The sequence below is a fragment of the Grammomys surdaster genome, unplaced genomic scaffold (genome assembly GCF_004785775.1).
Source record: "Grammomys surdaster isolate TR1022 unplaced genomic scaffold, NIH_TR_1.0 190, whole genome shotgun sequence".
Taxonomy (NCBI): domain Eukaryota; kingdom Metazoa; phylum Chordata; class Mammalia; order Rodentia; family Muridae; genus Grammomys; species Grammomys surdaster.
The window spans coordinates 4081853-4105592 of NW_021604635.1; the positions used below are offsets into that span (position 1 = coordinate 4081853).

The 23740-nt window shown below is 43.9% G+C and overlaps 1 protein-coding gene across 2 annotated transcripts; it reads left to right on the plus strand.

Annotated features, from left to right (window-relative positions):
• Nucleotides 1-469: 469 nt before the first annotated feature.
• LOC114622584 (sodium-dependent glucose transporter 1C-like) lies at nucleotides 470-9771 on the plus strand. 2 transcript variants are annotated; one of them, XM_028768992.1, is made up of 4 exons: nucleotides 470-548; nucleotides 4729-4897; nucleotides 5510-5626; nucleotides 6731-9771. In XM_028768992.1, exons 2-4 carry the CDS (start codon nucleotides 4849-4851, stop codon nucleotides 7954-7956), a joined length of 1392 nt encoding a protein of 463 aa, XP_028624825.1. In that variant the 5' UTR covers nucleotides 470-548; nucleotides 4729-4848; the 3' UTR covers nucleotides 7957-9771. The 2 variants fall into 2 exon arrangements, with proteins under 2 accessions (XP_028624825.1, XP_028624824.1); XM_028768991.1 differs by lacking the exon at nucleotides 470-548 and adding an exon at nucleotides 4562-4585.
• Nucleotides 9772-23740: the final 13969 nt, after the last annotated feature.

Below are 23740 nucleotides of genomic sequence, written 5' to 3' on the forward strand. Positions count from 1 at the left end.
GGTTTTCTTCCAACGTTTTGCAACTTCTTACCGTTTGGCTCGTCTTGTGCGAGGGTTGCAGCCCTACATCATTGCCCTCAGCCCCCGGGCCGCAAAACGCCCCGGCTGAACTAACAGAGACGCCTCACCTGGGCCCGGAAGTCCGATTCCCAAGGCAACCATATCAACTTCCGGTTTGAAGAAGCCTCCTGATTGGGGAGCGGCCTTATTTCCGGAACGTGATCCGTGCAGGCGCTCCGTCCCCGGGAGGCCCCGCGCCTGCGCGGTGGAAGGCTTCGCTCCCGGGTCACGCTCGCGCCGGCTCGTCCCGGCGGAGTTGGCGCCCGGGGAGATTCCGGGACGTGCCGGGCGCACGGAGCGCGGCAGGTGGAGCCGCCACGCTGGAGTTGGAGCTGGAGTTCGGCGGGCCCGGAGGGCAGCGGCTCCTCCCAGCCGGCCCGGGCGCAGAGAATGAGTCGGAAGCCGTGGCCTCGGTGCGGAAAGGCCGTGCCCAGAGCGTGCTGCGCTGGTTCACCACCGTGGTGCTGTGTGCCGCCTTCCTGGGGCTGGTGAGAGCTGGGCCCGAACCCTCCAGGCCAAGGCTGGAGCAGGCGTCCTGCAGGGAACCTGCTCTCTCTAGTGCCCTGCGCCGTGCGTGACCCTTGGTGTATATTGCTTAATCCTCCTGGCTCTCAGTTTTGTCATCTGAAAAAAATGGACACAATTAATGCTTCCAACACGAGCAAACTTAAGTTTCCTCGGGGAAACGGGGAGATACAGGATGGGGAGCCTGCTCCCCTTCACCCACCTCCCACTGAAGCTCCAAATTGATCACAGAAAAGCTGCTTTGAGCTCTGTTTCTGGGGGCCTGACCAAATCCAACCAACTGCTTTATTTCGCAGATAGGAAAATAGGCCCAGAGAAGAAAGTGGCGTTTCTGGTTAAATGATAGTATCAAGGACATGTTGCTTGCACTGTTCACAGTCCTCTTTAAATCAAGCTTTTAGATCCTTAAGTGATTTTCTTCACTCAAGTGCAAGAACTTAAAACGCCTTAAAGACAGTGTATCACCAACTGCTGACCCGGAACTCCCTATTGTAAACCAGATGGCTGGCACTCATTGTGTAGATCAGGATGGCTTCAAAATTTCAGAGATCTACCTGCCCCTGCCTCCTGAGTGCTGGGATGAAAGCTGTGAACCATTGACCTAAATTGATAGTTTTTGACTCGAGTGTGATGAGGGTTAAACCTTTGACAAGAGTCCCTTCTGGTCCCTCAGAATTGGAGCCTCGGTTTCTTAAAACTATTTTGATGGGAAAATAGGGGAGCAAGAAAGCACTGTAGATAATGGAGCGCCACACTGTGCCAGGTTCGCAAGTGCTCTGAAGGAGAATCTGAACATGCTGTGGCCCTGTGTGCACCCCGTCTTTGTCCTTGGTTGCTGGTGCTTGGGCAGGGAACACAGTCTTGGTTTGGAGCAGAATAGTGCAGCACAGTCAGGTTTTTGTTGTTGTTATTGTTGTTGCTGTTGTTTTTATCACATATGGGGGATCAACCCAAGGACTCCATGCTAGGCTTCCACTGAGCTGTATCCCCAGCCCACAATCCATGGTTCTTAAAATTCAAATGGCTTAGAAACGTTTCCTCAAAGGTTTTTAGGAATTCCATCGAAAATGGAGGTCCTTAGTTCTTGCGAGGACATTGTGTAACATCTTATTGTTAAAATCATTCTGTCTGTGTTATATTTGTTTTGCTAAGAAAGCTCATGTTTCCTGATAGCTTTGGAATGTGAGGAGAACTATAGATATAGGGACATCCAGATTACTTATCGTCAGCATTAGATACACAGTTCAAACGAACAACTTCACGTGTGCCAGAAATACTGGCATCTTAATGTAAAAATCATAATTTGGTGCTTGGCAATTTAAAATTTTAGCAATTAAATTTCTATATTATTTATGCACATAGCATATTTGAAAATATAAGTATATATTTTTTGAGACTAGTTTGTTATGTTCTTAATTTTTGTGCAGATGGTGTGTGCAGAGGCCAGAGGTGTCTTGCTCAATTGCCCTCCACCTTTTTCTTTGACAGGGCCTCTCACTGAGCCTGGAGCTCACCAATTCAGCCAGACTAGCTGGCCAGAGAGCCACAGGAATCTCTTTCCTTGTTCTTCAGTGCTGAGGTTCTAAGCATACTGCAGTTTCTGTGTGCCCTGGCTAGTTTTATGTCAGGCCGACACAAGCCAGAGTCATCTGAAAAGAGAGAACCTTAATTGAGAAAAATGCCTCTAGAAGATCCAGCTGTAGGGCATTTTCTTAATTAGTGATTGATGGGGCAGGCCCAGCCCATTGTGGGTGATGCTATCCCTGGGCTGGTGGTCCTGGGTTCTATAAAGAAGCAGGCTGAGCAAGCCATGGGGAGTAAGCCAGTAAGCAGCACCCCTCTGTGGCCTCTGCATCAGCTCTTGCCTTCAGGTTCCTGTCTAGTTTGAGTTCCTATCCTGACTTCCTTCAGTGATGGACTACGGTGTGGAGGTGGAAGCCAAATAATCCCTTTTCTCCCCAACTTGCATTTTGGTCATGGTGTTTCACTGTAGCAGTTGAAACTCTAAGACAAGCTGGTACCAGGATAGTGAGGTAGTGCTATGACAGACCTGAGCGAGTTGTTTGGGAGGATTGTGGAAGGACTTTGGAACTTTGGGTTAGAAAAGTCGTTGAGTATTGAGAACTTACCATGCTGTTCTTGTTGGAGCTTGGAGGATAAGAATGTTGAGAGCTGGGGCTGGAGACATGGCTCAGGGGTTTAGAGCGCTGGCTGTTCTTCCAGAGGTCCTGAGTTCAATTCCCAGCACCCACCACTACAGCTGTCTGTAATGGATCTGACGCCCTCTTGTGGTGTTCAGGTGTACATGCAGACCAAGTACCCATATATATACATACATCTAAAAAGAAGGACTGTGAAGAGCGGTGCAGTGGATGGAGGCCTGGCTTGCGAAGTTTCAGAGGAAAGCAAAGACTCCCAGGCCATTTGAGTGAAGAGTCTGTACCTTTGGTTTGCGGGAGCTGAAGAAGGCTTTGATGAAGAGGACACCAGAGCCGCTAAAGAGAAACCTTTGCTCTGCTGGGGTGATAGACGCTGCCCAACTGGGCCTGAAGAGGCAGTTCTGATTAAGAAGCCAGCATCACTGAGGTGAAGTCTCCTGGAAAGTGTTTCCCAAAAGTTAGCCAAGGTTGTACCTCCGATTGGCAGCTAACCATAGTGTAAGTCGCCAGGTGGGGCTGTATTTGGGAGGAGTCATGGAGAGCAGCTGAGGCCTGGCACTGTGTGGTCGGAGTCTATGAAGAGAGCCCAGGAGAAGCTATTGGTGAAAGTGTAGCCCAGTTACAGCAGAGGACCCCAGCGTTTTGGAGATGCCAGCACCTTGGGATGCAGGATCAGCAGGTGTAAGTGGAGTAGAGGCAGTCAGAGCCTAAAAGACAATCTGTGTGCTACAGAGGGCAGCACCAGAAAAGTGACCCAAGCCCTTTGGAGGAGCCCAGAAGATTGTGAGTGAAACCCAGACAGTTGGACATTGAATTATTTACACTTTTAGAGTTTGGTTTTACTTTTCTTAAGATTGTAACTGTGCCCTGGGTTTTCCCTCTTGAAGTAAAAAAGTATTGTTATTTTACAGGAGTCCACAGTTGAGAGACTGGATTTTAAAGTGTTTGAAATTGTAAAGATTGGAACCTTTAAAGTTTGTGAAATGTTTTATATTGTGTTGCTGATGTTAATGTGGGATCCTGCGAATGAACAAGACAGGGAGGGTGGTAGCTTGACAGTGATATGTTTGTGTATCAGTTTGATGGGGGGTCACTTGCCCTGGCTAGTTTTATGTCAACCTGAGAGATGCTAAAGTCATTGAAAGGAGGGAGCCTCACTTGAGAAAATCCCTCTGCAAGATCTGTCTGTAAGGCATTTTCTTAATTACTGATAGATGGGGGATGGCCCAGCCCATTGTGGGTGGAGCCATCCCTGGGCTGTTGGTCCTAGGTTCTATAAGAAAGCAGGCTGAGCAAGCTGTGAGGAGCAAGCCAGTAAGCAGCACCAGTAAGCATGGTCCTTAGCTCCTGTCTCCTGTCCTATTCTGACTTCCTTCAGAGATGGACTGATGTGGAGGTGTAAGTCAGAAAAACCTTTTCCTCCCTAACTTGCTGCCTTTCCTGGTGTTTGACTGTAGCAAGACAGTCCCTAACTAAGATGCTGTCCTTTCTGTGTGACTGGTGGGGACCCAGACTCAGGTCCTCACTTCCAGGCAGCAAGTGCTTCACTGAGCCATCTCCCCAGCTCCAAGCTTGTTACGTATTAATTATTACTATGGAATGCTCTTTTAAGGTGTTGTTTAATGCTAAACAGTTAAAAAGTTTAAAATAGTTTTATAAGTTGTGTGTGCTGAGACACACTGGTAGTACCAGCATGTGGGAGGCGGAGGCAGGCAGGCAGGCAGAGGCAGTCTTGAGCTACAGAGCAAGTTTGAGTCTCCAAACAAAACAAAACCTTTTAAAAAGTATCAACGGTTCTGACTAGAAGGCCACTGGGGAGTCTGTGCTTTACTGCTGACAATGTACGTCTTTTCTTAGTTCTCCAGCCCCTTATAGTAGACTGTCCTCTCCCGCCTGTGATTTTATTACTGTGGGAAAGCTACTTCTTGGTCAGCATTCCAGCGATGGTAAAAATGGTAAAAAGCTGTCTTGTTTTTGACTGTAGGGACTGAGTGTTGCTATCCTGGGGCCCACCTTTCCAGACTTGGCAAGGAACGTGAACAGGAACATCAGCAGCCTGTCTCTGATTTTTGTGGGCCGCGCCTCAGGATATCTCTGTGGCTCTATGATTGGAGGAGTCCTTTTTGGCTGTATGAATCATTTTTTACTTTTGGGTGAGTAAACACTGCTCTTTACTTCGTTGTTTCTGTCAACAAATGTACGAGTCAGCTCTAACTATGGGAGATGGCTGATTCCTGGGATGGGCAGTGTGCTGGCAGCCACTCTGGGGGCTGGCGGGAGTCTGTACTGATCCCCCTGGGAACTCAATGGGCCCCTGGGTGTAAGTGTTGGCAACCCTGAGCCACGTGGAGTTAGACTCCTCTCCAGGCACATGTGCTGGCTGACCATGAAGCTCTGCTTATGGGATGGGGCGGGGCTTCTGGGCCACAGGGCTCAGAATGAGTTCCTGGAACCTGGCCAGGCTCTGTGGACTTGGGCTGGGAGATGAAGGGACAGGGGATGGTAGGGAAGTGATAGAGGGTGCACTTCTGTCCTGTTGCCCTTGTCAGAGCTGAGCACAGACTATCACCTTGGATCCTGACCCTGGAAAAGAGGGCAGAGCTGTTAGCATGCCATTTTCAATACATTGGCAAGATTAAAGGCAAATCAACTGATGTATTAAAACTTCTATGGAAACAAGAGTATTTTGTTGCCGATGATTAAGTAAATACTGTGTTACCAGAGCAGAGCTGTATTTTAGCTGAGTTCTTACTGTTTCTTTTCAGGAGTGTCCCTTTCTGCTACCACAGTGGGTCTTTATCTCATGCCATTCTGCAAGACAGCAGCCTTACTGATTGTCATGATGTCTGTCTTCGGGATTTCAATGGGCATTCTGGATACAGGTTAGTGAATTGTTTATTGTCACCTGTGCTGTTCGGGACACTACTGTTAGGGAAAGGGCAGCTGATGACATCACACTATCACAGAAACGTCAGACTGGGACCACGGCACCTAGTCAGGCCACTCTCCTAGCCACCACTCCTTGTCAATCAGAACATCCATTTCCCAGTGTTTGCCTGTGAAGTAAACAAAGTACGTTTCTCCACAAGCAAGAGGAGATTTAGAATATCCGAATATGAAGGATGTTCTTTCCCTGGACAGACAAGCAGCAGGCTTTCCTTTTAGGATAGAATCTGGCCGTCTTCCTGTAAGAAGCCATAATGATTGGGAACACAGAACAAGTATAGAGTCATAGTGGGCTGCAGACGAAGACAGTGTCCAGCCGAGTACTGAGCTCAGTGAAGCCTTGTCTGGGAAGTCCCTGTTTGCCACCAGCAGAGCCTCTTCAGGAAGTAGTGTGGCATTTGCTCACCTCCAACCTCAGTGTTCCATCCCTTTCCTCCTCTCATGTCATTTGGCAGAGTGTGGAAATACTTGACACGGTAGCCTTTGTTTGGTTGTGAAGTTACAGAGTGGAAATGCGTGTTTATCTGGAAGTAATGAGAGCCAAAGAATGGCTGTCACCTCACAGGGTCTTCATCAGGACGGTGCAGAATCTGACAGCTATGCTTGGTGCTGTAATGTACATCAGGACCTTGGGTGTTGACTTCCGTGACAGTTACAACTAGGTGCAAAAATACAAAGCTTTGATGATTGGCCACTATCTGATGCTAAAATCCACCTCTCTTTCTCTCTCTTTCCCTTGTAAGCAGATAGGTGTGTTATATCAGTATGTCCCCCAGTGTTGTGTTGGCATATTTTATGAAAAGCCATTGCTAATGTGCCTGGCTCTAGTGGGCAGTGGTTTAGCAGCCTATAGATTCTGTATGTTAGGAGGTGATGCCTTGATGCACAGTCTGCTCGTGGTGGTGGGTCAGAGTGCCTTAAATGCAACCTTCTGTTTCCACATTGGTTCTAGGTAGTGTTAGCTTCCTTTTTATTCTTAAATAGCAGTGTAGTGTTCTTACTAAATGATTGTTAATTCAAATAATTTCCTTTGTTGGTAGGTGGGAACGTCCTCATCTTGGATCTTTGGGGGGACAAAGGAGCCCCACATATGCAGGCCTTGCACTTCAGTTTCGCCTTGGGTGCCTTTCTGGCTCCCCTGCTGGCTAAATTGACCTGGGGTACCACAGCATCTGCTCAGAACCACACCGAGTCCGACTTTAACTCTCTAATGCTGAACCGATCCTCCAAAGCCCCCTCAGACTCTGTGTTCGCGGTACCCGATGACATGAATCTGCTGTGGACATATGCTTCTATTGGCACCTATGTCTTAGTAGTTTCTGTCTTCCTGTTTGGTCTGTTTTGTAAGAAACATTCAAGGCAGGAAAAATCCACAGCATCTGCTCAGGGAGCTCGAAGGGCTAAATATCACAGGGCCCTGCTCTCTCTCCTCTTCCTCTTCTTCTTCTTCTATGTGGGAGCCGAGGTGACCTACGGCTCTTTTGTATTCTCCTTTGCCACCACCCATGTTGGCATGGAAGAGAGCGAGGCAGCTGGCTTGAACTCCATCTTCTGGGGGACCTTTGCAGCCTGCAGGGGCCTGGCCATCTTCTTTGCGACATTCTTACAGCCTGGAACCATGATTGTGTTGTGTAACATTGGCAGCCTGGCCTCGTCTTTATTTCTGGTCCTTTTTGATAAAAACCCTCTCTGTCTCTGGATCGCGACATCTGTGTATGGAGCTTCAATGGCAGCCACGTTTCCCAGCGGCATCTCCTGGATTGAGCAGTACACCACCTTAACTGGGAAATCTGCAGCATTCTTTGTAATTGGCGCTGCCCTGGGAGAAATGGCCATTCCTGCGGTCATCGGGATTCTTCAGGGACACTACCCGGATCTCCCAGTGGTTCTCTACACGGGTCTGGGCTCAGCCATATTCACGGCTGTTTTATTTCCTGTGATGTATAAATTAGCCACTTTACCCCTGCAACGCCAGCGCAAAGGAAGAAGGAAGAGCGAGGACCAGAAAGCTTTGCTCTCCAGTTCTGAGCAACATGACTTCGAGGAAGAGAATGAGGAGGAGGATGCAGAGAAGTGGAATGAGATGGATTTTGAAGTGGTCGAAATGAGTGATCCAGTACCGGAGTTTGCAAGGGAGACATCTAGAGATCTGGTAGAGCCCACAGCTGAGGGCTCCTGTCAGGGCCTTCCAGATGCACTAAGTGTTGAGCCCTTGTCAGCCAGCAGCCACAGTTCTCCTGTGAATCACCAGGACAAAGGAGAATAACACTCAGGTGACGAATTACCGAATGACTTACTGCGTGACCGCCGCTCCTGAGGACACCACCTCAGAGCAGAGCTCTGGCTGGCTTTCAGTATGCTTTGGCACTTGAAATTTGTGTCTGTTTACAGGCAGGTTTGAAATGATTGGAGTGTTTAGAGCTCTCAGTCTTCTGTAGACTACCGTTCGTTCTTGTGCGCTGGGCTCTCATTAGGAGACTGTTCTGTTGTCTCTGCCTTACAGAAGGCATTGAGAAGTGAAGATCTGGGTGGTGTGCAGGGTCAAGGCTCTGGAGAACGGGCTGATTGTGGAGCAGTGAGTGTGCGTCCACACCCTGATGAGTGGGTTGTCACAAAGCATCTTTGGAGATGGAAGGACAGTTTCCTTTTACCCTCTGTGTAGGGTTGAACTGAAAAATACTGCTGACTATGTATTCCTGTGAGTATACACATAGGCTATGCTTTCTAGGGATCTAGCTTCCTCCCTCACTTCATGTTCAGCTCTGACAAAAAACGGATTTATGTTTGATCTCCTGTGATTCTAGAAATGCAAATGAGATTATTTTTAAATTTTAGGATTTGTGTTTGTTTTGTTTCTTGAGTCTTACTTTATAGTCCAGGCTGGCCTGGAATTTACTAAGTAGGGCAGGTTGGCCTCTAACTCACCGTTCTGCTTCTGCCTCCTGAGTTTTGTAAATAGAGGCATGTGCTACCATGCATGGTGAAACGTGTAAGTTTTAAAGTTGTATAATATTTTTGCTAAAATAGCCCATTTGTTTCAAATACGTAAACCGAAACTGACGGGTAGCCCTGTGAACGTGCTGGAGCTTGTGCAATCCTGAAGTTTGGCAGGCGTGGTATTTAGTAGCACTGCCATGTTCATTGATCTACAACACTCCCTTTCCCTTACACTCGAGGGTCGTCATTTAGTATTCTAGTAAATTCTATTCTTGTTTCCCACATATTAAAAAAGCCAGAAACATTTTCCCAGTCACTCTCATGTTCAGTGGTAAAATGGTTCATCACATTTCAGAGATTATAGTACTTTTGCTGACAGTTTAAAAGGAGGTTATTTTTATATGCTGCTGTCTGTGTCATTCAGAGAGCATCTGGGGACACATTAATTTTCTATTATTTTCTTAGCTTTTACTTTTGTCCAGTGCTGTTGACTTACCACAGGGCCTTGCACTTGCTAGTTAAGTGTTCTACCTTGGAACTAACTTCCAGCTCTTAGGTTTTAATTATAGAAGCTGTTTTAAGGTTACTGTGTAAGCTGCAGCGGTATGGACGGGTCCTCCAATGCCCACAGCCTGCCTCATTAACAGAGGCTGGGGCTGCGGCTTGCCGGTGTAGGATTTGACCCTCACTGGGTTGGGATATTACATATATTATGTAAACCAGGCTACAAGTTTGGTTTACAGATGAGCTCCCATCTGTTTGTGGTGACCAGAGAACCCATGTCCCCTCCAGGACCACTCCCTGAGTTTGAAGTAACTGGAAACCAAATTAAGATGGAAAGACAGTGGTGGGATGGCCGAGGAGTCAGGGATGAGGAGTGTAACTTCACGAGTGTGACAGAGCTAGTCTAGGCCAGCCTTTGGTGACTGTAGTCTGGGCTAGCCTTTGGTAAATGTAGTCTGGGCCAGCCTTTGGTAAATGTTGTGTACCTTTCCCCAAGTTTTATGCTGAGTGACAATGAATTGCTACATGACTAAAATATGTTTGAAACCTCTTACCAAATTTTAAGAATTTGTTTTTCTTTAAAAAAAAAAAAAGATGCTTACTTTCCTAATAAAAATAAAAAAGATTACATTTTTTTTTCTATGTGTGACTGTTGACTGTTTTGTGGCATCTGTGTAAGTATACCACATGGGTGCCTGGTTCCAGGAGAGGTCAGGAAAGGGGTTAGCTTCTCTGTAACTCAAGTTACAGAGGTTGCCAACTACCATGAGGTTGCTGGGAATTGAAACCAGGTCTTCTGAAAGAGCAGCCAGTGTTCTTAACTGCTGAGCCATCTCTGTAGCCATACAAAATGTTTCTTGAGTACCGCTCATTGGTTTCCCATATGCCCACGCCACCCTGCTTCAGGTTACTAACACAACACTGGAGGGGCTGAGTGAACAAGCTGGCAGTAGAGATTGTAGCTCCTCCTCTATTGTGTTGCTCTCAATAGAGATTGGGAATGAGCTTTGTCCTGCTTTAAAGAATGGCATTAGGCAAGCAGCGGTTATTTTTTTGAATGCACATTCTACCTTAACACCTATTTTACAGGGCAGAGGATGTCATCAAGAAGGGAGGTGTAGGAGGAGCTAAGGTGGGAGGAGTAAGGAGAGGAAGAGGAAAAGGAAGAGGAGGAGCTAGAGAGGGCAGGGATGTAGGAGGATGAAGAGCCACACAGGTATGGAGAGCAGTCGCGGGTAACAACTCATATTTAGGTTAGCTAATTGAAAAACAACTCTAATTGTATGGGCATATTGTTATTGAGCTTTACCAAACATATAAAGCCTTTGATTAATATTTAAGCATTAGAGTCTTCTTTTCCTACTGGGCCTGTATGGACGGTGGGATGGTCTGGGCAATGCCCAGTCTTTCGGATACAGCGTGGCAGATTGGCAGAGCCATCTCCCATGCTGGCATCTCGTGGGTGGCAGGGCTGGTGTTTCTGGTGGGCCGTTTCTAGCTGTGGCGCACGTGGCCTATGGCTGCAGAACATGGTGGCTGAGCTAGGCAGAGCTTAGATTCTACGCTGCTGCTTAGATAGTTGGCTTGACTAGTGGCCGTTTTAAATAATTACTTCAACAAAGTGGCGCCCAACGTTGGGCACAAATTCACTAGAAACTTAAGTCTATTTACCTGAGAGTAAAAGTTGTATTTTTTTTTTAAAAAAAGAAAGTGAGTGAATGGCGCTGATGAACTGTGAACAAAGAAACTGCTGGCGGGTAGGTCCTCTGCTGATAGAAATTGCAGGCTGCTGTAGTCAGAGCCAAATAAATAAGCCTCCAGGGAGGCATGGTGATAAGAACCTGGCATTGAGCTGGGTGGTGGTGGCGCATACCTTTTATCCCAGCTCTTGGGAGGCAGAGGCAGAACTCTGAGTTCAGGCCAGCCTGGTCTACAAATTGAGTTCCAGGATAGACAGGTGTATTACACAGAGAAACCCTGTCTGTGTAAAACCAACCAACCAACAAACAAACCAAAACAACAACAACAACAACAGAAACAAACCTTGACATAGAACTTAAAAATCCACAATAGAAATTCCCCAAACCAAAATGCAAATGGCCAAATGGGAAGATAGCTGTAGTGTGAAATGTATTTCTGTACTGGAAGGGAAACAATTGAACTCAGGTAGAAACACTTATTCTTAGGAAAGCATCTTCTCGTACACAGTAACCAATGGCCAAGTTTATCTCGGACAAATCAAGATCTATTTACCTCATAGACAGTTGAGCATGACTTGACTGTGCATGCTGAGGGTCACGACAGGGAGGACTGTGCTCTTCGCTGGAGCTTGGACATATCTTCCAGGGATGCCTGCTTGTTGGCAATGTTATTGCTGACTGAAGCTCCTGCTTCCTACTGGCTGTCACCTGGTGAGTTCTTTGTGTTTGTTGACATTTCTCCAGGTCCTAGGGCTCCCCTTAAAGTCCCCTTCCTTAGTCAGCATATCCCTCCCACCTGGAGCTGTGTGGCATGTGATGTACTTACACACAGGAACGGCTTCTTGATGCAGTTACCCTCTCTGGCTGGCTTGAAGTAAATCACAGGTTCTGCCCAAGTCCAGGCATGAGGCTAGAACAGGCTTGTGAACCTGGAATTCACTGTAGGGAGTGCCTCATATTCATGCTCCTGCAAGTTAAGTTTCTCAAAGGATTAAAAACTATAGTTGAGGTAAAATGTCTTAATGATCTGAGATGTAGCCTTGTATTAGAGGGCTCTCTAGAGGAACAGAAGTTATGAATGAATGGATGGAGGAATGAATGAATGAATGAATGAATGAATGAATGAATATAGGCTGTAATGCCAGTGAAGGGGTGTGAACTTGCTAGTGAGAGCAAGAACAAGCAGACAAAGAGAGCAAGTTCCCTTCTTTCATGTCCTTTGTATTGTGTGCCAGCAGAAGGCGTGGTCCAGAGTAAAGATAGCTCTTCCCACCTCAGCGATCTGGATTAAAGATGGATCTTCCTACCTCAAAGATTTAGATTAGAAGTGAGTCTTCACACTACAATTTTTTTTAATTAAGAAAAAAATCTCCCACAGGTGTGCCTACTCAGTTTTATGTTTTAATTACAGATATAGTCAAACTGATAACAAAGAATAGCTATCCCAAGCCCAAACCTTGTCCACTTGACACAGTCATATTTCCGTATGTCATGCTTAACTTACAAATGAAAACAATAACTGGGTATAATTACACCTAACATGGTAGAACTATCCCATGCATAATTGCAAACAGATATGTTTAGTCATAATTATGACAAACATGATATAACTATCCCTCATACAAATCCAAGCACATTATGGATTTAAAATAGGTGGCAATTTCCCTTGAGAGACATTCTTTTAGTATCTCAAATATGCTAACCAATGATACCTTTTTTAAAAAAAATTTTTATGTATATGTTATACACTGTAGCTCATCTTCAGACTGTCACTGTCTTCAGACACACCATGAGATGTCATCAGATCCCATTACAGATTGTTATAAGCCACCAAGTGATTACTAGGAATTGAGCTTGGGACCTCTGGGAGAACCCCCAGTGCTCTTAACCACTTAGGTATCTCCTCAGTCTCACTGATATCCTCTCAATGGATGTTACATGATCAGTCTAGGAAAGAGAACACAAGGAACGATATAAGCCCATTCTTAACAACATGTGTCAGAAACTCTCATGCCAATCCTCATTTCTGCAACTGATCAGTGGTCTTAACTGTTATTTATAACTAACTTCCTCTTCTACTTATTATGTATTTCTTCCACCCTTGGCAATCACCTCAGGAAGTCTTAGCTCTTTTCCTGAAAGAGTAACCTGTGCCTCTGTTCTTAAAGGGCCTGTGCCCTTTGCCATCCTGCCAGCATGAGGTTGTAGTTTCCCATTGACTTTAATCACAGGACATGGTGGTGTGTGTCAGGTCCAAAGGAAACTCCCTTTCTCCAAATTCTGATGGCTAGACAAAAGCTAGCTCCTCAGAAGCTTGTGATACTGGTTTCCTTCTATCAAAAGGAGCCGTTTCCAGTATCATAGGCAAAAGGGACAAATGGCTATCTGTGGTAACATACCAAAGCGCTTGCTGGAATCCATCAGATTCATAAATACCTGTTTAACGTTTCAGAGCCGTTTCCAGTATCATAGGCAAAAGGGACAAATGGCTATCTGTGGTAACATACCAAAGCGCTTGCTGGAATCCATCAGATTCATAAATACCTGTTTAACGTTTCAGAGTCCATCCTCAGCTCCTTACATCCTTCCCTAAACTTCTCCAGCTCATAAACACCTCCACCCCATCTTCACGTTCTCCTTATAACCCTGATACTTTGCCTCCCCTCCCCTTCCCCTCTCCTCTCCTTTCTTTTCCTGTCCTCTCCTCTCCTCCTTTCTTTCCCCTCTCCCTCTCCCCCTTCTCTGTCTCACCCCGACCCCCTTACCCCCTGCTTTCTTTGTCTTCCTCTCCTCCCACCCCCACCCTGTCTACTCTGCTTCTCTCATGACCATGTTCAGCCACTGTTTTCTTTCTCTGCTCTGGACCATTCCAGATGCCTCTGGCTGTTCTTTCTCTCCTATCTACAATAAAAACCTTCCCCTTAACCTTATCATGGAGCATGTCATGTGGTCAGTTTATACATCTGGTGCCAAAATCTCCAGGTGTGGCATAAATGGACCCTTTCCAAGTCCCTGCACCCACCTCCTAACCAGACCAAGCTGCTGATTTGACTCATCTTCGGTATGCATAGGTTATTTGTTTCTTCAACTGCGCTTCTGCCTCTCTTCTAGGATTAGTGAAGAGCATGCTTTGTGGGCCTTCCCACTGTGGAGGTTTACACAGAGATCCTACTGCATTGTAGCATGGTGATTTCCGTGAGCCTTAACTTTCTACATCAACCTAAGGCGAGGACTTTTTTCATCAACCCTAACTCGAGGACTCTCAGGCCTCTCTGGCTCCTTTTCAGTGCGTCATCTTTTGACAAATGCTTCAGCCAACCAGTCAAACAAACTTCTGACACCTTTAAAAAAAAAATGTGAGCTTCCATATTAAACGTAGAATGAAATGCTGGATTCCAGTTACAAGTTGCTAGCATGCCATCCCACCAATTCCCCACCCCCCTCTCCCCACACCTGATCTCCGTCCCTATCCTCACTCCCTCTCCTACCCAGTTCCCTCTCCATCCACCTCCAATGTCTATTTCATTCTATTTCTGAGTGAGATTCAAGCATCCTCCTTGGGCCCACCTTATTACATAGTTTCTTTGGATCTGAGGATTGTAGCATGGATGTCCTTTACTTTGTGGCTAATATCTACTTATAAGTGAGTATATACCACACGTGTCTTTCTGGGTCTGGGTTAGTTCACTCAGGATGACATTTTCTAGCTCCACCCGTTTGCCTGAAAATTTCATGATGTCTTTGTTTTTAATAGCTGAATAGTATTCCATTGTGTAAATAATCACTTTTTTTTTCATCCATTTCTCAGTTGAGGGGCATCTAGGTGGTTTCTAGTTTCTGGCTATTATGAATAAAGCTGCTATGAACATAATTGAGCAAGTGTCCCTGTGGTATAGTGGGGCATCTTTTGGGTATATGCCCAGGAGTGGTATAGTTGAATCTTGTGGTAGAACTATTTACAACTTTCTGAGAAACCGCCAAATTTATTTTCAAAGTGGTAGTACTTGTTTGTACTCCCACCAGCAATGGAGGAGTGTTCCCCTTGCCCCACACCCTGGCCAGCATGTGCTGTCACTTGAGTTTTTGACCTTAGCCATTCTGATGGATGTAAGATGGAATCTCAGAATCATTTTGATTTGCATTTCTCTGATAACTAACGATGCTGAACATTTCTTTAAGTGCTTTTCGGCCATTAGAGGTTCCTCTGTTGATTATTCTGTTTAGTTCTGTACCCCATTTTAAAATTGAGTTATTTGGTTTGTTGGTGTCTAATTCCCTGTGTTTATATATTTTGGATATTAGTCCTCTGTTGGATGTAGGGTTGGTGAATAACTTTTCCCATTCTGTAAGCTGCCATTTTGTCCTATTGATGGTATCCTTTGCTTTACAGAAGCTTTTCAGTTTCATGAGGTCCCATTTATTAATTGTTGATCTTAGTGCCTGAGCTACTGGTGTTTTGTTCTGGAATTTGTCCCCTGTGCCATTGTGTTCAAGGTAGTTCCCCACTGGTCAGTTTTGGAGAAGATTTTGTGCAGTTCTGAGAAGGTATATTCTTTTGTGTTTGATATGTTTTATCGATATATGTTAGGTCCATTTGATTTATAACATTTCTTAGTTTCTGTACTGGGTTGGTCTGATGATCCTTGTATTCAGATGTTAAATTCTGTACCCCAAGATCTGGTTGGTCTAGATGAACAGGTCTTCACATATACCAGCTTTTGTTGTATAAACTTGCCCTTCCCCCAGTTATCTGTAATTGGTCAATAAAGATGCTTACAGCCTGTAGCTGGGCAGAGAAGATATAGGCAAAACTTTGGTTCCTGGGCTTGGGGTCTCAGGCAGAAACCATGATGGGAGAGAGACAGAGAATAAGAAGGAAGGCACCATACAGTAGGTGGATCATGGCTGCCTGGCCATGTGGGCTGGCCAGTTGGTGTAGGAGTAGCCCAGGCAGAACATGGTAAGTGATATCTCAGGATTATTAACAGAGAACTAGACAAAATAGCATAGAAGGTTGCTATCTGCCCAGCTCTAATGCTATAGCATTATTATAAATATAAAGGCTTATTATAAATATAAAGGTTTTGTGTCTTTTATTTGGGAACTAAATGATCTAAGGTGGGGTAAAAACCCTCAAATAATATTGACCACAACAAATTTTGTTATTTCTGTTTAGTTTCTGTCTCAATGACCTGTCCACTGGTGAGAGTGTGGTGATGAAGTCTTCCACTATTAATGTGTGGGTTTAATGTGTGATTTAAGCTTTAGTAATGCTTCTTTTATGAATATGGGTACCCTTGCATTTGGGGCACAGATGTTCAGAATTGAGACATCATCATCACTTTGATGAGCATGAAGTATCCTTCCCCATCTCTTTTGATTAAATTTGGTTGAAGTCTATTTTATTATATATGAGAACAGAATAGCTACTCCAGCTTGCTTCTTGGGTCCATTTGCTTGGAAAACATTTTTCTCACCCTTTATTCTGGGGTACTGTGCTGTTGTTGTTCCTGAGGTATGTTTCTTGTATGGAGGAGAGTGAAGGATACTGTTTTCACAACCATTCGCTTAGCCTGTGTCTTTTGATTGAGGAATTGAGTCCGTTGTTGTTGAGAGACATCAATAACCAATAATTGTTAATTCCTATTATCTGATGTTGGTGGTGTTCGAGTGTGTGTGCTTCCCTTCCTTTGATTTGCTGGTGTGGGGTTATTTACTTATTTCCTGTGTTTTCTTGGGCGTAGTTAGCCACCTTGGGTTTGAATTTTCCTTCTAGTATCTTCTGTAGAGCTGGATTTGTGGAATGATATTGTTTAATTTTGGTTTTGTCATTGAATATCTTGTTTTTTTCATTCAGGTGACTTCAAGATTTGCTGGCTGACATCTGTGGTCTCTTAGAGTTTGCAAGATATCTACCCAGGACCTTCTGGGTTTTAGAGTCTCTGTTGAGAAGTCCGTGTCATTCTAATAGGTCTGCCTTTATAAGTTACTTGGCTTTTCCCCCTAGCAGCTTTTAATAATCTTTGTTCTGTACACTTACTATTTTGATTATTATGTTGTGGGAGGATTTTCTTTTCTGGTCCAATCTATTTGGCATTCTGTAAGCTTCCTGAATGTTTATAGGCATCTCTTTGTTTAGGTTGGGGAAATTTTCTTCTATGATTTTGTTGAAAATATTCTCTGGGCTTTGTAGCTGGGAATCTTCTCTTTCTATTTCTATTATTCTTATATTTGGTCTTTTTATGCGTCCCAGATCTTTTGGATGTGTCATGGACTTTTTAGATTTAGCATTTTCTGTGACCTTACTGATTTCTTCAATCATATCTTCTATAGCTGAGATTCTCTCTTCCATCTCTTGTATTCTGTTGGTGATACATTCTGTTGGTGACACATGTGTCTATAGTTCTCTTCCTTGGGTTTTCCATCTCCAAGATTCCTTCAATTTGTGTATTCTTTATTGCTTCTATTTCCATTTTCAGTTCTTGGACAGTTTTATTCATTTCCTTCATGTGATTGATTGTACTTTCCTATATTTCTTTAAGGGATTTATTCATTCCTCTTTGAAGGTTTCTATCATCTTTATAATATTGGATCTAAGGTCATCTTCTTATGCCTTAGCAGTGTTAGACTATCAAGGATTTCCTGAAGCAGGAGAGCTGGGCTCCGGTGATGCCACATTGCCCTGGCTCGTGTTGATTGTGTTCTTACATGGTCTTTTAGCCATATGGTTGTCCCTGGTGTTGGCTGGATGTACCTGATGCCTGAAGGACTCCTTGGGGAGTCAGGGAGAGCCTGAGAGTGGATCTCAGGTAGCAGGACATTGTTCACCGCTGTTGGCTGTGCCCCAAGTGGACCTGGCAGGTAGGAGATTAGCTAGCTGTAGACAGGTCTAAGCTGGATGCTCCTGAGGTCCCCAAAGGCTCCTCAGGATAGCAGGATGAGATGTAGGCCAGATGATGGAGGTCAGGGGATCACTCTGCTGGCTGTGCCTCAGGTGGACCTGACTGGTAGGGGATTGCTTGGGGAGGAGCCTAAGGTGGGTGTTCTTGGGGCCTCTGCAGGCCTCTTTGGAACAATAGGGAGAGCCATGGGCCAGATGATAGAGGTCAGGGGACTACACACAACTGTGTGTGCCTGAGGTAAGCCTGAAGCCCAAATAGGAAATTTTCCCCCTTCCCTTCTCCCATTCTCTCTGACACCCCACCCCCTCACTCCGGGCCCTGGTCATTCTGGCCCTAAGTACTCTGTAGCTGTCTTCAGACACCCATATGAGGGCATCAGATCTCATTACAGATGATTGTGAGCCACCATGTGGTTGCTGGGATTTGAACTCATGACCTCCTGAAGAGCAGTCAGTGCCCTTAACTGCTGAGCCATCTCACTAGCCCACAAATAGGGAATTTTGACTATAAAATAATTTTTACTTTTTTCATTTTTGGTTGTGAGCCTAGCCTTTAACAGCTGAGCCATCTCTCCAGCCCAATTTTTACTTTTTTAGTTAAAAAAACCACATATACATACTAGAAAGTTTTAAATAATTATTGTAGCTGCTAAGGTCAGACAGCATACCTCAGGAAACTACAGAGGGTATACCTGTTGCTCTGTAATGTTAGGTTAGTACACTCAATAGTCTTTTGACCCTCAGCACCACTGAGGCAATTGCTCTATAACCTTTGTTCATTTCCATACTATATCCATACATATGTTTTTATATACATAATTTGCTATATTTTTTTTATTGGATGTTTTATTTACATTTCCTATGTTGTCCCCTTACCCCATCCCCCACCCACCCAGGAACCCCCAATCCCCTCACCCCTCCTCTTCTCTGTGGATGTAACCTCTATCTACCCCCCCCACTCCCACCTCCCCACCCTCAAAATTCCCACCCCCTGGGGCATCCAGCCTTCATGCGGTCAAGGTTCTCTTCTTCCACCTATGCCCAGCAGGGCCCTCCACTCTTACATATTCAACTGAAGTGCTGGATCCCTCAATAAGTGCTCGCAAGCTGGTGGTTTAGACCCTGGGAGCTGTGGTTGGTTGGTATTGTTGCTCTCCTCATGGTGCCGCAAATCCTTTCAACTCTCCTTCAGTCTTCACTCTAACTCCTCTATTGAGAACCCTATGATCAGTTCAATGGCTAGTTGTGAGCATCTGCCTCTGAGTATGTCAGACTCTTGAAGACCTCTGAGGAGATATTCATATCAGGCTATTATCAGCATGCACTTCCTGACTTCCACATCAGCATCTACCTTTGGTGATTGCACATGGGATAGATACTCAGGTGGAGTGGTCTTGAGACGGCCCCTCCTTCAGTTTCTGTCCCTCACTTTGTCTCCATATTTGCTCCCTTGAGTATTTTGTTGCTCCTTCTAAGAAGGACCGAATCACCCCCACTTGGTCTCCCTTCTTTATGGGCTTCATGTGGCCTGTGAGTTGCATCTTGGGCATTTCAAGGTTCTGGGCTAATATCCAATAATCAGTGAGTGAATACCATGTGTTTTCTTTTGTGATTGGCTTACCTCACTCAGGATGATAATTTCTGGTTCCATCCATTTACCTAGGAACCTCTCGAATTTATTGTTTTTAATAGCTGAGTAATACTCCATTGTGTAAATATACCACATTTTTTGAATCCATTCCTCAGTTGAAGGACATCTGGGTTCTTTCCAGCTCCTGGCTATTATAAACAAGGCTGCTATGAACATAGTTGAGCATATGTCCTTGTTATATGTTCGAGGATCTTCTGGGTATATGCCTAGGAGTGGTATAGCTGGATCCTCAGGTAATGCTATGTCCAATTTTCTGAGGAACCGCCAGACTGATTTCCAAAGTGGTTGCACCATCTTGCAGTCCCACCAACAATGGAGGAGTGTTCCTCTTTCTCCACACCCTCGCCAGCATCTACTATCACCTGAGTTTTTGATCTTAGCCATTCTGACTGGTGTGAGATGGAATCTCAGGGTTGTTTTGATTTGCATTTCCCTGACGACTAAGGATGCTGAACATTTCTTTAGGTGCTTCTCGGCCATTCGAGTTTCTTCCGTTGGAAATTCTTTGTTAAGCTCTATACCCCATTTTTTAATAGGGTAATTTGGTTGTCTGGAGTCTAATTTCTTGAGTTCTTTGTATATATTGGATATTAGCCCTCTATCAGATGAAGGATTGGTAAAGATCTTTTCCCAATTTGTTGGTTGTCGTTTTGTCCTATTGACAGTGTCCTTTGCCTTACAGAAACTTTGCAATTTTATGAAGTCCCATTTGTCAATTCTTGATCTTAGAGCATATGCCATTGGAGATCTGTTCAGGAACTTTTCCCCTGTGCTCAAGTATTCGAGGCTCTTCCCCACCTTCTCTTCTATTAGTTTCAGTGTATCTGGTTTTATGTGGAGGTCCTTTATCCACTTAGACTTGAGCTTTGTACAAGGGGATAAGAATGGATCAATTTTCATTCTTCTACATGTTGTCCTCCAGTTGAACCAGCACCATTTGTTGAAAATGCTGTCCTTTTTCCACTGGACAGTTTTAGCTCCTTTGTCAAAGATCAAGTGACCATAGGAGTGTGGGTTCATTTCTGGGTCTTCAGTTCTATTCCATTGATCTTCCTGCCTGTCTCTGTACCAATACCAGGTAGTTTTTATCACTATTGCTCTGTAGTACAGCTTGAGGTCAGGGATGGTGATTCCTCCCGAAGTTCTTTTATTGTTGAGAATAGTTTTCGCTATCCTGGGTTTTTTGTTATTCCATATGAATTTGAGAATTTCCTTTTCTAACTCTGTGAAGAATTGAGTTGGGATTTTAATGGGGATTGCATTGAATCTGTAGATTGCTTTTGGCAAGATGGCCATTTTTATTATATTAATCCTGCCAATCCATGAGCATGGGAGATCTTTCCATCTTCTGAGATCTTCTTCAATTTCTTTCTTCAGAGACTTGAAGTTCTTGTCATACAGGTCTTTCACTTGCTTGGTTAGATTCACACCAAGGTATTTTATATTATTTGCAACTATTGTGAAAGGTGTCATTTCTCTAATTTCTTTTTCAGTCTGTTTATCTTTCATGTAGAGGAAGGCTACTGATTTGTTTGAGTTGATTTTATAACCAGCCACTTTGCTGAAGTTGTTTATCAGGTTTAGGAGTTCTCTGGTGGAAGTTTGGGGGTCACTTAAGTATACTATCATATCATCTGCAAATAGCGATATTTTGACTTCTTCCTTTCCTATTTGTATCCCTTTGACTTCTTTTTGTTGTCTAATTGCTCTGGCTAGGACTTCCAGTACTATGTTGAATAGGTAGGGGGAGAGTGGGCAGCCTTGTCTAGTCCCTGATCTTAGTGGGATTGCTTCAAGTTTCTCTCCATTTAGCTTGATGTTGGCTACTGGTTTGCTGTAAATTGCTTTTACTATGTTTAGGTAGGGGCCTTGAATTCCTGATCTTTCCAAGACTTTTATCATGAAGGGATGTTGAATTTTGTCAAATGCTTTCTCAGCATCTAGTGAGATGATCATGTGGTTTTTTTCTTTGAGTTTGTTTATATAGTGGATTACATTGATGGATTTCCGAATATTGAACCATCCCTGCATTCCTGGGATAAAACCTACTTGATCATGATGGATGATTGTTTTGATGTGTTCTTGGATTCGGTTTGCTAGAATTTTATTGAGTATTTTTGCATCGATGTTCATAAGGGAGATTGGTCTGAAGTTCTCTTTCTTTGTCGGGTCCTTGTGGGGTTTGAGTATGAGTGTAATTGTAGCTTCATAGAACGAATTGGGTAGTGTTCCTTCTGTCTCTATTTTGTGGAATAGTTTGAAGAGAATTGGTATTAGATCTTCCTTGGAGGTCTGATAGAATTCAGCACTAAAACTATCTGGTCCTGGGCTTTTTTTAGTGGGGAGACTTTTAATGACTGCTGCTATTTCCTGAGGGGTTATGGGACTATTTAGATGGTTTATCTGCTCCTGGTTTAACTTTGGTACCTGGTATCTGTCTAGGAAATTGTCCATTTCATCCAGGTTTTCCAGTTTTGTTGAGTATAGGCCTTTGTAGTAGGATCTGATGATTTTTTGAATTTCTTCAGTTTCTGTTGTTATGTCTCCCTTTTCAGTTCTGATTTTATTAATTTGGATACTGTCTCTGTGCCCTCTGGTTAATCTGGCTAACGGTTTATCTATCTTGTTGATTTTCTCAAAGAACCAGCTCCCGGTTTTATTGATATTTTGTATTGTTCTTTCTGTTTCTATTTGGTTGATTTCAGCCCTGTGTTTGATTATTTCCTGCCTTCTACTCCTCCTGGGTGTATTTGCTTCTTTTTGTTCTAGAGCTTTTAGTTGTGCAGTCAAGTTGTTAGTGTGTGCTCTTTCCAGTTTCTTTTTGTAGGCACTTAGAGCTATGAGTTTTCCTCTTATCACTGCCTTCATGAAGTCCCACAAGTTTTGGTATGATGTGTCCTCATTTTCATTGAATTCTAAAAAGTCTTTTATTTTTTTTTATTTCTTCCTTGACCAAGTCATCATTGAGTAGAGAGTTGTTCAGTTTCCATGTGCACGTGGGTTTTCCATTGGTTTTGTCATTATTAAAGACCAGTCTTAGTCCGTGGTGATCTGATAAGATGCAAGGGATTATTTCAATCTTTTTGTATCTGTAGAGGGTTGTTTTGTGACCAATTATATGGTCTATTTTGGAGAAGGTACCATGAGGTGCTGAGAAAAAGGTATATTCTTTTGTTTTAGGATGAAATGTTCTATAGATGTCTGTTAAGTCCATTTGGTTCATAACTTCTGTTAATGTCAAAGTGTCTCGGTTTAGTTTCTGTTTCCATGATCTGTCCATTGCTGAGAGTGGGGTGTTGAAATCCCCCACTATTATTGTGTGAGGTGTAATGTGTGTTTTGAGCTTTAGTAAAGTTTCTTTTATGTATGTAGGTGCCCTTGCATTTGAAGCATAGATGTTCAGAATTGAGAGTTCACCTTGGTAGATTTTTCCTTTGATGAGTATGAAGTGTTGTCCTTCCTTATCTTTTTTGATTAATTTTGGACGAAAGTCGATTTTATTTGATATTTGAATGGCTACTCCAGCTTGTTTCTTGGGACCATTGGCTTGGAAAATTGTTTTCCACCCTTGTATTCTGAGGTAGTGTCTGTCTTTGTCACTGAGGTGCGTTTCTTGTATGCAGCAAAATTCTGGGTCTTGTTTGTGTATCCAGTCTGATAGTCTGCGTCTTTTTATTGGGGAATTGAGACCATTGATGTTAAGAGATATTAAGGAAAAATGATTGTGGCTTCCTGTTATTTTTGTTATTAGAGGTAAAGTTATGTTTGTATAGTTATCTTCTTTTGGGGTTGTTGGAAGATTACTTCCTTGCTTTTTCTAGGTTGTAGTTTCCCTCCTTGTGTTGGTGTTTTCCATCAATTATCCTTTGAAGTGCTGGGTTTGTGGGAAGATATTGTGCAAATTTGGTTTTGTCATGGAATATCTTGGTTTCACCATCTATAGTGATTGAGAGTTTTGCTGGGTATAGTAATCTGGGCTGGCAATTGTGTTCTCTTAGGGTCTGTATGATGTCAGTCCAGGCTCTTCTGGCTTTTATAGTCTCTGGTGAGAAGTCTGATGTAATTCTTATAGGTCTGCCTTTGTATGTTACTTGACCTTTTTCCCTTACTGCTTTTAGTATTTTTTCTTTGCTTTGTACATCTGATGTTTTGATTATTATGTGACGGGAGGTATTTCTTTTCTGGTCTAGTCTATTTGGTGTTCTGTAGGCTTCTTGTTTGTTTATGGGCATCTTGTTCTTTAGGTTAGGGAAGTTTTCCTCAATAATTTTGTTGAAGATATTTACTGGCCCTTTAAGTTGGGAATCTTCATTCTCATCTATACCTATTATCCTTAGATTTGGTCTTCTCATTGTGT

Excerpts from the sequence above, each read along its gene's own strand:
- LOC114622584 (XM_028768992.1), top strand. The coding sequence starts at position 4,849 with ATGATTGGAGGAGTCCTTTTTGGCTGTATGAATCATTTTTTACTTTTG. Across the intron at positions 4,898-5,509 it reads GAATCATTTTTTACTTTTGG|GAGTGTCCCTTTCTGCTACC; the intron begins GTGAGTAAACAC and ends GTTTCTTTTCAG. Across the intron at positions 5,627-6,730 it reads AATGGGCATTCTGGATACAG|GTGGGAACGTCCTCATCTTG; the intron begins GTTAGTGAATTG and ends CTTTGTTGGTAG.